The following is a 12,727-nucleotide window of genomic DNA, read 5'->3' as shown; positions in this document are numbered from 1 at the left end:
TGGGACAATGAGTTGATGTCAGAATCTCAAAAATATATTGACCATTTTGAGATTTTTCACCTTCCCATTCCAATAAATATAAAAATTGGGTAAATATTCGTTTTGAGGGCACCCGGCGATTTTGAAAAAAATTTTGAGTCTACTTACGTATTTTGATGCTTAGATTACGAATCCGAAAGGAAGGAGCGGCAATCCCCCTTATTTACAAAGTTACGGCCCTCCAAAGTTCAGAAAAGGGCAACTTTTCAGCCTTCTTTTTCACAAGATAAACTATTTAAAAACACAACTATTTATTAACTAGGTCCCCTTTACACCTTATTCGTCCTTAATTGACACTTTCAATTCATCAACCAACATTTTTCTTAGAAAAAACTCAATTTAAAAACGAATGCTTCTTCCAGATTAGTTACTAGTGACATTTCAGATAAAAGTGGTTGGTATTTGCCGCCGCCTACTATTACAAATTCGTAGATTTGGATTTCTAGTTTGACTTGAGTAATTAGAAAAACACAAAATGGATTTGAACGAAATTAATTATTTGGTGAAAGAGAGAAAAAATTTTTTTCTTTATTTGGTTCAAGTAGTTGCAATGAAAAGTGTAAATTGGCAATATTGACAGCATCAACCGTACCAACTATACCATTAACCTTAAAAACGTAAAATACAGAGATATATAAACAAAAAGCAGCTCCGTACATTGTTGGAGTGAAAAGTATCAAGGAAGGAGGAATAAGGTGTAAAGGCGGCCCAGTGAATGAATGCTTGTGTTTTTAAATAGTTTATCTTGTAAAAAAGAAGGCTGAAAAGTTGTCCTTTTCTGAACTTTGAAGGGCCGTAACTTTGTAAATAAGGGAGAGCGCCGCTTTTTTCTTTCGGATTCGTAATCTGCGCATCAAAATACGTAAGTACACTCAAATCGCCGGGTGCCCCAAAACGAATATTTATCAAAATGGGTTTCACAAAAATAATGTTCTGTTTATCACTGACCTATCGTATTCAAAAATTTTAACTATCAAAAAATGAGATAAGAAATTATATTGATCAAAGATAAACAGAATCCAGGCTATTAGGCGGTGATCTAATGAAATCTAAAGTACCAAACGTTTTGTCCACTACTGCGGCATACATCATCAGTGTTATATGCGTTTACTGCGAAGACGAAAGATATATGTAGAGGTCTTAGCATTGTCAAAATGCTAATGAATCTTACATTTTTTTTGGTTGTTAAATTTTCGATCTTTTTTTGATAGGCAATATTATCGAATTCGACAAGTTGCTGATAATTTTTTTTTGTGAAAACTTCTTTGAATTTACGCAGTAACTCATTGGGTACTTCAACACTATAATGTTCTACATTATAATTTTCATATTTTTCGGATTGTGGAAGATGAAAAAAAACAAAAAAAGGTCGACGAAAAACTATGAAAAATATAATTTGTAAAATATGGGTTGAATATAACTGGAGTTTTATCCCAACACCAAACCGTTATTTTAACACCTCGACACGTGTTTCGATCATTAGTGTGAAGTTACCCACAACTTTTCATCCACAGTTTATGACGAAGGACAATCGAACAGGGTTTAGAATGAGATTTGCGAACAGTGTTGCCAGATTGCAAATATTAATCATTTTACCTGTATTTTGATGTTATCATTTTAAAAACATGATATATTATTGAAACATGTCGAATAAATGAGTCGGCATTCTACATAAACTCATTATATCAGCCAACTGTCCGTATACAAGCAGTAATACCGAAAAAAATGTAAAATAAGAGTAAAATATTATTCAGGAAAAATTCATTCGTACCGAAACAGGTAGCGAATGAGAACTGGAAAAATAGTTTCTCAGTAAAAATGTTATGACTTGTAAAAAGTATGTCATTTGAAATATCCTGCGTTAAACAATACCGAATGCCCAGGAAAGACATCCACAAATTATCAAATTTCTCACTGATCAAAAATAGTTTGTTGACGGAAATTTCAGGATTATTTCAGCGAAAGTATATCTATCGACGTGCTACAACAAATTTGCGTACCATTCGTTTCTTGGGTGCGAAAAAAAATAGTTCCATATATTCTGAACTGAATTATTCAAAAAAGTCGAATTTCTCACTTATCAAAAATAGTTTGACGATGAAAATTTCAGAATATATTCTTCTGAAGTATATCTATCGACGTGCTGAAACAGATTTGCGTACCATACGTTCCTTGGGTGCGAAAAAAAATAGTTCCATATATTCGGAACTGAATAACTCAAAAAAAGTATAATTTCTCTCTTATCAAAATAGTTTGTCGATGAAAATTTCAGAATATATTCTACTAAAGTATATCTATCGACGTGATCAAACAGATTTGCGTACCATACGTTCCTTGGGTGCGAAAAAAATACTTCCATATATTCGGAACTGAATTACCCAAAAAAGTCAAATTTCTCACTTATCAAGAATAGTTTGTCGATGAAAATTTCAGAATATATTCTTCTGAAGTATATCTATCGACGTGGTTAAACAGATTTGCGTACCATACGTTCCTTGGGTGCGAAAAAAATACTTCCATATATTCGGAACTGAATTACCCAAAAAAGTCAAATTTCTCACTTATCAAGAATAGTTTGTCGATGAAAATTTCAGAATATATTCTTCTGAAGTATATCTATCGAGGTGGCTAAACAGATTTGCGTACCATACGTTCTTTCGGGGCAAAAAAAAGTTCCGTATATTCGGAACTGAACTACTCATGAAAGTCAAGTTTCTCACTTATCAAAAATAGTTTGTCGATGAAAATTTCAGAATATATTCTTCTAAAGTATATCTTTCGACGTGCTGAAAAAGATTTGCGTACCATACGTTCCTTGGTTGCGAAAAACACTAGTTCCGTATATTCGGAACTGAATTACCCAAAAAAGTCAAATTTCTCACTTATCAAGAATAGTTTGTCGATGAAAATTTCAGAATATATTCTACTAAAGTATATCTATCGACGTGATCAAACAGATTTGCGTACCATACGTTCCTTGGGTGCGAAAAAAATACTTCCATATATTCGGAACTGAATTACCCAAAAAAGTCAAATTTCTCACTTATCAAGAATAGTTTGTCGATGAAAATTTCAGAATATATTCTTCTGAAGTATATCTATCGACGTGGTTAAACAGATTTGCGTACCATACGTTCCTTGGGTGCGAAATAAAATAGTTCCGTATATTCGGAACTGAATTACCCAAAAAAGTCAAATTTCTCACTTATCAAGAATAGTTTGTCGATGAAAATTTCAGAATATATTCTACTAAAGTATATCTATCGACGTGGTCAAACAGATTTGCGTACCATACGTTCCTTGGGTGCGAAAAAAAATACTTCCATATATTCGGAACTGAATTACCCAAAAAAGTCAAGTTTCTCACTTATCAAGAATAGTTTGTCGATGAAAATTTCAGAATATATTCTTCTGAAGTATATCTATCGACGTGGTTAAACAGATTTGCGTACCATACGTTCCTTGGGTGCGAAATAAAATAGTTCCGTATATTCGGAACTGAATTACTCAAAAAAGTCAAATTTCTCACTTATCAAAAATAGTTTGTCGATGAAAGTTTCAGAATATATCCTTCTGAAGTATATCTATCGAGGTGGCTAAACAGATTTGCGTACCATACGTTCCTTGGGTGCGAAAAAAAATACTTCCATATATTCGGAACTGAATTACTCAAAAAAGTCAAATTTCTCACTAATCAAAAAAAGTTTGTCGATGAAAGTTTCAGAATATATCCTTCTGAAGTATATCTATCGGAGTGGCTGAACGGATTTGCGTACCATACGTTCCTTGGGTGCGAAAAAAATACTTCCTTATATTCGGAACTGAATTACTCAAAAAAGTCAAATTTCTCACTTATCAAAAATAGTTTGTCGATGAAAATTTCAGAATATATTCTTCTAAAGTATATCTTTCGACGTGCTGAAAAAGATTTGCGTACCATACGTTCCTTGGTTGCGAAAAAAAATAGTTCCGTATATTCGGAACTGAATTAACCAAAAAAGTCAAATTTCTCACTTATCAAAAATAGTTTGTCGATGAAAGTTTCAGAATATATCCTTCTGAAGTATATCTATCGAGGTGGCTAAACAGATTTGCGTACCATACGTTCCTTCGGTGCAAAAATAAAGTTCCGTGTATTCGGAACTGAACTACTCATGAAAGTCAAGTTTCTCACTTATCAAAAATAGTTTGTCGATGAAAATTTTAGAATATATTCTTCTAAAGTATATCTTCCGACGTGCTGAAAAAGATTTGCGTACCATACGTTCCTTGGTTGCGAAAAAAAATAGTTCCGTATATTCGGAACTGAATTACCCAAAAAAGTCAAATTTCTCACTTATCAAAAATAGTTTGTCGATGAAAATTTCAGAATATATTCTTCTAAAGTATATCTATCGACGTGATCAAACAGATTTGCGTACCATACTTTCCTTGGGTGCGAAAAAAATACTTCCATATATTCGGAACTGAATTACCCAAAAAAGTCAAATTTCTCACTTATCAAGAATAGTTTGTCGATGAAAATTTCAGAATATATTGTGTTAAAGTATATCTATCGACGTGTTCAAACAGATTTGCGTACCATACGTTCCTTCGGTGCAAAAAAAAAGTTCCGTATATTCGGCACTGAATTACTCAAAGAAAGTCAAATTTCTCACTTATCAAGAATAGTTTGTCGATGAAAGTTTTAGAATATATCCTTCTGAAGTATATCTATCGACGTGTTCAAACAGATTTGCGTACCATACGTTCCTTCGGTGCAAAAAAAAAAGTTCCGTATATTCGGAACTGAATTACTCAAAGAAAGTCAAATTTCTCACTTATCAAGAATAGTTTGTCGATGAAAGTTTCAGAATATATCCTTCTGAAGTATATCTATCGAGGTGGCTAAACAGATTTGCGTACCATACGTTCCTTCGGTGCAAAAAAATAGTTCCGTATATTCGGAACTGAATTACCCAAAAAAGTCAAATTTCTCACTTATCAAGAATAGTTTGTCGATGAAAATTTCAGAATATATTCTTCTGAAGTATATCTATCTACGTGTTCAAACAGATTTGCGTACCATACGTTCCTTCGGTGCGAAAAAAAAGTTCCATATATTCGGAACTGAATTACCCAAAAAAGTCAAATTTCTCACTTATCAAGAATAGTTTGTCGATGAAAATTTCAGAATATATTCTTCTGAAGTATATCTATCGACGTGGTCAAACAGATTTGCGTACCATACGTTCCTTGGGTGCGAAAAAAAATACTTCCATATATTCGGAACTGAATTACTCAAAAAAGTCAAATTTCTCACTAATCAAAAAAAGTTTGTCGATGAAAGTTTCAGAATATATCCTTCTGAAGTATATCTATCGGAGTGGCTGAACGGATTTGCGTACCATACGTTCCTTGGGTGCGAAAAAAATACTTCCTTATATTCGGAACTGAATTACTCAAAAAAGTCAAATTTCTCACTTATCAAAAATAGTTTGTCGATGAAAATTTCAGAATATATTCTTCTAAAGTATATCTTTCGACGTGCTGAAAAAGATTTGCGTACCATACGTTCCTTGGTTGCGAAAAAAAATAGTTCCGTATATTCGGAACTGAATTAACCAAAAAAGTCAAATTTCTCACTTATCAAAAATAGTTTGTCGATGAAAGTTTCAGAATATATCCTTCTGAAGTATATCTATCGAGGTGGCTAAACAGATTTGCGTACCATACGTTCCTTCGGTGCAAAAATAAAGTTCCGTGTATTCGGAACTGAACTACTCATGAAAGTCAAGTTTCTCACTTATCAAAAATAGTTTGTCGATGAAAATTTTAGAATATATTCTTCTGAAGTATATCTTCCGACGTGCTGAAAAAGATTTGCGTACCATACGTTCCTTGGTTGCGAAAAAAAATAGTTCCGTATATTCGGAACTGAATTACCCAAAAAAGTCAAATTTCTCACTTATCAAAAATAGTTTGTCGATGAAAATTTCAGAATATATTCTTCTAAAGTATATCTATCGACGTGATCAAACAGATTTGCGTACCATACTTTCCTTGGGTGCGAAAAAAATACTTCCATATATTCGGAACTGAATTACCCAAAAAAGTCAAATTTCTCACTTATCAAGAATAGTTTGTCGATGAAAATTTCAGAATATATTGTGTTAAAGTATATCTATCGACGTGTTCAAACAGATTTGCGTACCATACGTTCCTTCGGTGCAAAAAAAAAAGTTCCGTATATTCGGCACTGAATTACTCAAAGAAAGTCAAATTTCTCACTTATCAAGAATAGTTTGTCGATGAAAGTTTCAGAATATATCCTTCTGAAGTATATCTATCGACGTGTTCAAACAGATTTGCGTACCATACGTTCCTTCGGTGCAAAAAAAAAAGTTCCGTATATTCGGAACTGAATTACTCAAAGAAAGTCAAATTTCTCACTTATCAAGAATAGTTTGTCGATGAAAGTTTCAGAATATATCCTTCTGAAGTATATCTATCGAGGTGGCTAAACAGATTTGCGTACCATACGTTCCTTCGGTGCAAAAAAATAGTTCCGTATATTCGGAACTGAATTACCCAAAAAAGTCAAATTTCTCACTTATCAAGAATAATTTGTCGATGAAAATTTCAGAGTATATTCTACTAAAGTATATCTATCGACGTGGTCAAACAGATTTGCGTACCATACGTTCCTTGGGTGCGAAAAAAAATAGTTCCATATATTCGGAACTGAATAACTCAAAAAAAGTAAAATTTCTCATTTATCAAAAATAGTTTGTGGATGAAAATTTCAGAATATATTCTTTGAAGGTATATGCATCGACGTGCTGGAACAGATTTGCGCAACCTCCGTTGCGAAAAAAAAAAGTTCCGTTTATTGGAAACCAAATTATTCAAAATAGTTAAATTTCTCACTTAAAAAAAGATTGTTAATGAAATTTTCAGAGTACAGTCTTCGAAAGTATGTCTATTCACGTATTTGGAAAGATCTGATTAAAATCTTTTTTTTCTGTTCTTTTCAAATTTAAATCTTTAATCTGATAACATCTTTAGTATGACTATTCAGTTGAACATTTAAATGAATGAAATAATATAATACCATAATGAATTAATATCATTATCATTATTTATAGATTCAGATAGGTATTTATCATAATCTGACTTAATATTGGACAGTTTACAATAAATTAGAAATGTAGACAATAATAATTGATGGAAAAACTGAAATTGTAACTTCATCTGAATAAATGATCAACATTTCGAAGTGAATAATACATTTTATTTTTCACAAAAACTTAAAACAATCGTTCTAAACAAAACAGAAAAATACTTAGCAATAGCTTTGAATTTAAATAATAATAAGTATTTTTTAACGAATTTAAACAAACAACAAATCTCTTATAGATATATAAATAGCAGGATCTTCACATACTTTTGTCAACATTGCATCATACTAATTATTAAAAAATTAAGATCACAGCTACCCATCGATTATTATTAAGCTTAAGATAATTAATAATCAGTGTCAGAAAATTTTCTTATCATAGGTATATTTTACATTTTCAAATCGGCTAGACGGCTAGACAAATTTAGGTATGTACATGTACATTTTCGATATTGCAATTAGTTTCACAGCACACCTGGTGTTTTGCAGAAAATTTCTGAACATGTCGAATCTTTACGAAGTTTCACTTGGGTTATGACCTTTGACTAATTACTGTGGTTTTGAGCTTCGACTTCATACATACATCCAACTTCAAGTAGTACTGACTTCGGTTATTGAATAATGCAGCAAAATATTCCGACTGGTTGTTTCATATGGATAATTCTAAAATTGAACGATTGTCATTCATAAAAGAGTTAACATTGAATATGTAAAATGTTACCTGAACAGAACGTTGTATTTAATATCATTTGGCATGATGGCCAAAATATAATTCTTCTTACGGTGACGGTAGCATATGACTGACTGGTCGTTATATATAGATAATTCTGAAACTGAAGTTATTATTCATAAAGAAGATAACATTGAATATTTGAAATATTACCTGACAGAACGTTGTATTTACCATTATTTGGCATGTTGGCCAAATATATTATTCTTCTTACGGTGAAGATGGCATATGACCGATTGGTCGTTATATGTAGATGATTCTAAAAATGAAAGGTTGCTATTCATAAAGAAGATAACATTAAATATTTGAAATATTACCTGACAGAACGTTGTATTTACCATTATTTGGCTTGTTGGCCAAAATAAAATTCTTCTTACGGTGACGGTAGCATATGACCGACTGGTCGTTATATATAGATAATTCTAAAAATGATGATGTTATTCATAAAGAAGATAACATTGAATATTTGAAATATTACCTGACAGAACGTTGTATTTACCATTATTTGGCATGTTGACCAAATATATTATTCTTCTTACGGTGAAGATGGCATATGACCGATTGGTCGTTATATGTAGATAATTCTATAAATGAAAGGTTGCTATTCATAAAGAAGATAACATCAAATATTTGAAATATTACCTGACAGAACGTTGTATTTACCATTATTTGGCTTGTTGGCCAAAATAAAATTCTTCTTACGGTGACGGTAGCATATGACCGACTGGTCGTTATATATAGATAATTCTAAAAATGATGATGTTATTCATAAAGAAGATAACATTGAATATTTGAAATATTACCTGACATAACGTTGTATTTACCATTATTTGGCATGTTGGCCAAATATATTATTCTTTTTACGGTGAAGATGGCATATGACCGATTGGTCGTTATATGTAGATAATTCTAAAAATGAAAGATTGTTATTCATAAAGAAGATAACATTAAATATTTGAAATATTACCTGACAGAACGTTGTATTTACCATTATTTGGCATGTTGGCCAAAATATAATTCTTCTTACGGTGAAGATAGCATATGACCGACTGGTCGTTATATATAGATAATTCTAAAAATGAAAGGTTGTTATTCATAAAGAAGATAACATTAAATATTTGAAATATCACCTGACAGAACGTTGTATTTACCATTATTTGGCATGTTAGCCAAAATATAATTCTTCTTACGGTGACGGTAGCATATGACTGACTGGTCTTTATATATAGATAATTCTAAAAATGAAGATGTTATTCATAAAGAAGATAACATTGAATATTTGAAATATTACCTGACAGAACGTTGTATTTACCATTATTTGGCAGGTTGGCCAAAATATAATTCTTCTTACGGTGAAGATAGCATATGACTGACTGGTCTTTATATATAGATAATTCTAAAAATGAAGATGTTATTCATGAAGAAGATAACATTGAATATTTGAAATATTACCTGACAGAGCGTTGTATTTACCATTATTTGGCATGTTAGCCAAAATATTATTCTTGTTACGGTTGAGGTAGCATATATTTAAAAGTAAATGGTTCACATAATACGTATCGCGTCAAAGGTGACATTTTCGAATAGAAGTGCATATTATTACAATTGGATTATCATAGTTCGTTTCATATGTTTTAATAAATCGGTACTTTCATCATAGACTAGAACATTTTCCATAATTGTACTTTTATAATTTTTAAATTCATCAATGAATTTAACGAATATGCTTTCATTTTCCCAAATGAAAAGGTTTTCTTTCTATAAATTGTATAGTTATCGTTACATATCCATCACAAAAATTTAGTGACCAATTCCGTCAATAAACATATATTTCGATCATTTTGCCAGAATTTTTGAATATTCTGAAAGCTATTATTATTAGAAAAAAAGAAGTAATCACAACTATGAGGTTTTACACGGGTATATTAGGTAAAGGAGTACTAATATGTAAAGATGAATAACTATCCGTAAACACCAGCAAAAATGCCAATAAATTGACAGATGTAGCCGTAGTAATGGCTACATCTATCAATTTATTGCAAGTTATAACAGTTTACTAATTACTTCTACTAATTGGTAGCGTGTACTCTATTCCCTACTCCACCGGTAACTTTACTCATCAGATCAAAATTAAATTTTGAATACATATGTCGCAATAATCATAAGGGAATGTGTAGTCAGTTACTTTTATATTTTTACTAATACATGAAATATGAATTATTCTTTTACAACAAGTACATGTAATACAGTTCTTAGTTACTATATCACCACACAAAAGGCATCTTTTCTGCATTTTGGAAGAAGCGTTCAAAATAAACAATTTCATTTTTTCTCTATATGCTTCTGGTTTGAAGTTTTTCAACAAAGAGTCATGTTTCAAAATCTGTTCGAAAAAATATAATATAAAAATGCCACAGTTACAATCGTCCGTTTGTTTTACATGTTCTATATTTTTTATTTTCCAGTTGCCTTTGAGGAGAGAATGGTAATGTGTGTATTTTAAAAAATTCAGGAATAATTTTAAATATTTTTCTGACGAGGAATGTGTCTCTCCCATAGGATTAATGAATGTAAAATATTTTTTTTGAATATCTATCAATATAAGACACCAGTGATTTCGATTAATCAATAGTGGAATGGCGATATTACCTTTTTCAATTTCAAATTGATTTTTTGATTGTGAATTTGTGGATGTTTCACTAAATATATTTTCTCCCAAATGAGAGTCTAGTATTTGATATGGTTGATCATTAGTGTCATTCAATAAATGGAACGCAATATCAATTAAAAAATTGGATAACCATTGATTAGTATTCAACGTGAGATAATCACTGGCAGATAATTCTCTAATCATATATTTCATGTTTTCAAAAACTGCAACTATATAATCTCGGTCTGTTGATTTATAATAAGAAGAATTCTGTATTAGGCCATTAGATAGGATAACAAATGGTATTTCAGGAAAGCGAAATAACTTCCAAATTTCTCTTTCGCCTACATGAGACTCATCTAAAATATTCGGAAGTACAAAATTGTAATAAAAAAATAATAATTTCGGCAACATGTATTCCCAGGTTTCTTTATTTCGAAAAATTCGTTTTATGAATATACCCTTTTTTGTATATATAACCAAATCACACCAATTTCTATCGACAATCTCTAACATACCTTGGATCTGATAGTGATATATATGATTGATATTAAGGTCGCCGTTAGCTGACATATAGTCCAATTTGTTCTGGAGAATAGCTTCTCTTGGGTCAAACTGCCTTATGGAATAAGGACATTTAATTTCCACTATTCCTGTAGAATTGACCAATCCGTCTGGAGAACAACCTAAACAGGGATATGTGGGGTGAATTCGTAAACCAGAAGGATTGCAATTGTTTTTAGTTTTCATTGTGTATTGTTCTATGGCAATTTCTTCATTTTCTATTCCATATCTGACAGCTACTACTTGAGGAGTAGTTTTGTTGATTAAATTATATGCCAATGTCACTAATGATTTTCTAGTTTTTGCTTTACAAACGACCCCAAAATTAGACGCTGTTAAACGTTTTTTTCTTTCGGCGATCCAAATACTCGATTTTCTTTGTTGTTTGGTTGATTTTTCTAGATCATAAAAGTTTACATTAGCTAATTCTTTCAAAAAAAAATCATATTTTTCTGCCTGATCATAACCAGATTGTTCCCTATTTTCAACAACATTTTTGTTACGATCCTTCAAACAAAATTTACAAACAAAATCCCCACTGAAACTGTCACTTTCGGACTTTTCACATGTTGCGTGAACCCAACCATCACATACATCACATTGCACCCATAGTACAGTCACGTCAAGATATCCTTTTCCACAGTACAAACACATACTTAAAGTTTTGTCATTTTGTTCTGCGTAGGAATCGATAGCGGATTTTCCGAAATATTTTGGAACATAGGTTGGCTTCTTCCAAGTTTCTTTGTGATCCAAAATCTTGGCATCAAGATTTTTGTTTCTTGTACATCTCTTGGGATCGATGTTAAACAGAGTCTCTTTACAAATACCAATAGTATATTCTCTGATTTTCCTCACCACCCTGCTACATTTTTGACTTTTGTCACTTTTCAAAACTATATTTTTTATAATTCCAAAGAATCTTTCGACTGGTGCATTACTCAATTTTTTTTTACATAGAATTTTACTCCACAAAGGCAACAGTGGTATGTATTTTTTCATTACACAATGGTATAAATTTGGGTTATAAAATTTATTACTTTGCTTTTCTGAGCATATTTCAACTTGTTGTATTTTCGTAAACTCTCTGAACTTCTTATAATACACACTATTTTTATACAAGGTGTTGGCATCAGTATCTACTTCTTGTGGGGCAGATATCTGATCACTGTTCAAACTTAATGAATTCGGTAAAACTAATGCTTTTTTTGTCAAAACATTTTTTGCCCTTGAAACAGATTCAGTTTCTGTGGTGCTACTCAGTAGAATTACCAGACACTTGAGCCACTCAAATATTTCTTTCAATTCGTTGAGGTCAAATAAGGCAGCAAATTTGAATTTCAAAAATTCTCTCTCAGGAATGTCACTCGTGGTTTTATTTATGTCGTTGCAAATAACTTTGAAAAAATGACAGCAACACATATGTATTTCAGTTATCTCATTTGGTCTTGAACTGCTATCATTCAAATAACTATATGTGTTGTTAATATAATCTAATAAAGACATATTATTCCAAAATATAGAAATTGCATTCAAAAATGCGTAAGAAAAATCTACTACAATATTTGAAAATATTGGCCATCTT

The 12,727-nt window shown here is 31.4% G+C and overlaps 1 protein-coding gene across 4 annotated transcripts; it reads right to left on the bottom strand.

Moving 5' to 3' along the window:
* Positions 1-7,312: 7,312 nt before the first annotated feature.
* On the bottom strand, positions 7,313-9,320 carry LOC111510188 (uncharacterized). Of its 4 annotated transcripts, none has more exons than XM_074170719.1 (8): positions 9,220-9,320; positions 9,059-9,163; positions 8,896-9,000; positions 8,571-8,675; positions 8,407-8,512; positions 8,246-8,350; positions 7,920-8,025; positions 7,313-7,861 (listed from the first exon to the last, which is right to left on the bottom strand). In XM_074170719.1, the coding sequence occupies exons 1-8, from the start codon at positions 9,241-9,243 to the stop codon at positions 7,810-7,812; spliced, it is 708 nt and encodes a 235-aa protein (XP_074026820.1). In that variant the 5' UTR covers positions 9,244-9,320; the 3' UTR covers positions 7,313-7,809. The 4 variants fall into 4 exon arrangements, with proteins under 4 accessions (XP_074026820.1, XP_074026822.1, XP_074026821.1 ...); XM_074170721.1 differs by lacking the exon at positions 7,313-7,861 and adding an exon at positions 8,082-8,187 and having other exon boundaries at positions 7,924-8,031; XM_074170720.1 differs by lacking the exon at positions 7,313-7,861 and adding an exon at positions 8,082-8,187 and having other exon boundaries at positions 7,924-8,025.
* Positions 9,321-12,727: the final 3,407 nt, after the last annotated feature.

Source organism: Leptinotarsa decemlineata, unplaced genomic scaffold (assembly GCF_025532065.1).
Source record: "Leptinotarsa decemlineata unplaced genomic scaffold, Ldec_3_MD MMD2_P_RNA_scaffold_9, whole genome shotgun sequence".
NCBI classification, from domain to species: Eukaryota; Metazoa; Arthropoda; class Insecta; order Coleoptera; family Chrysomelidae; genus Leptinotarsa; species Leptinotarsa decemlineata.
The sequence above is the reverse complement of the archived record's forward strand: the minus strand, read 5'-3'. Positions and strand labels throughout refer to the sequence as shown.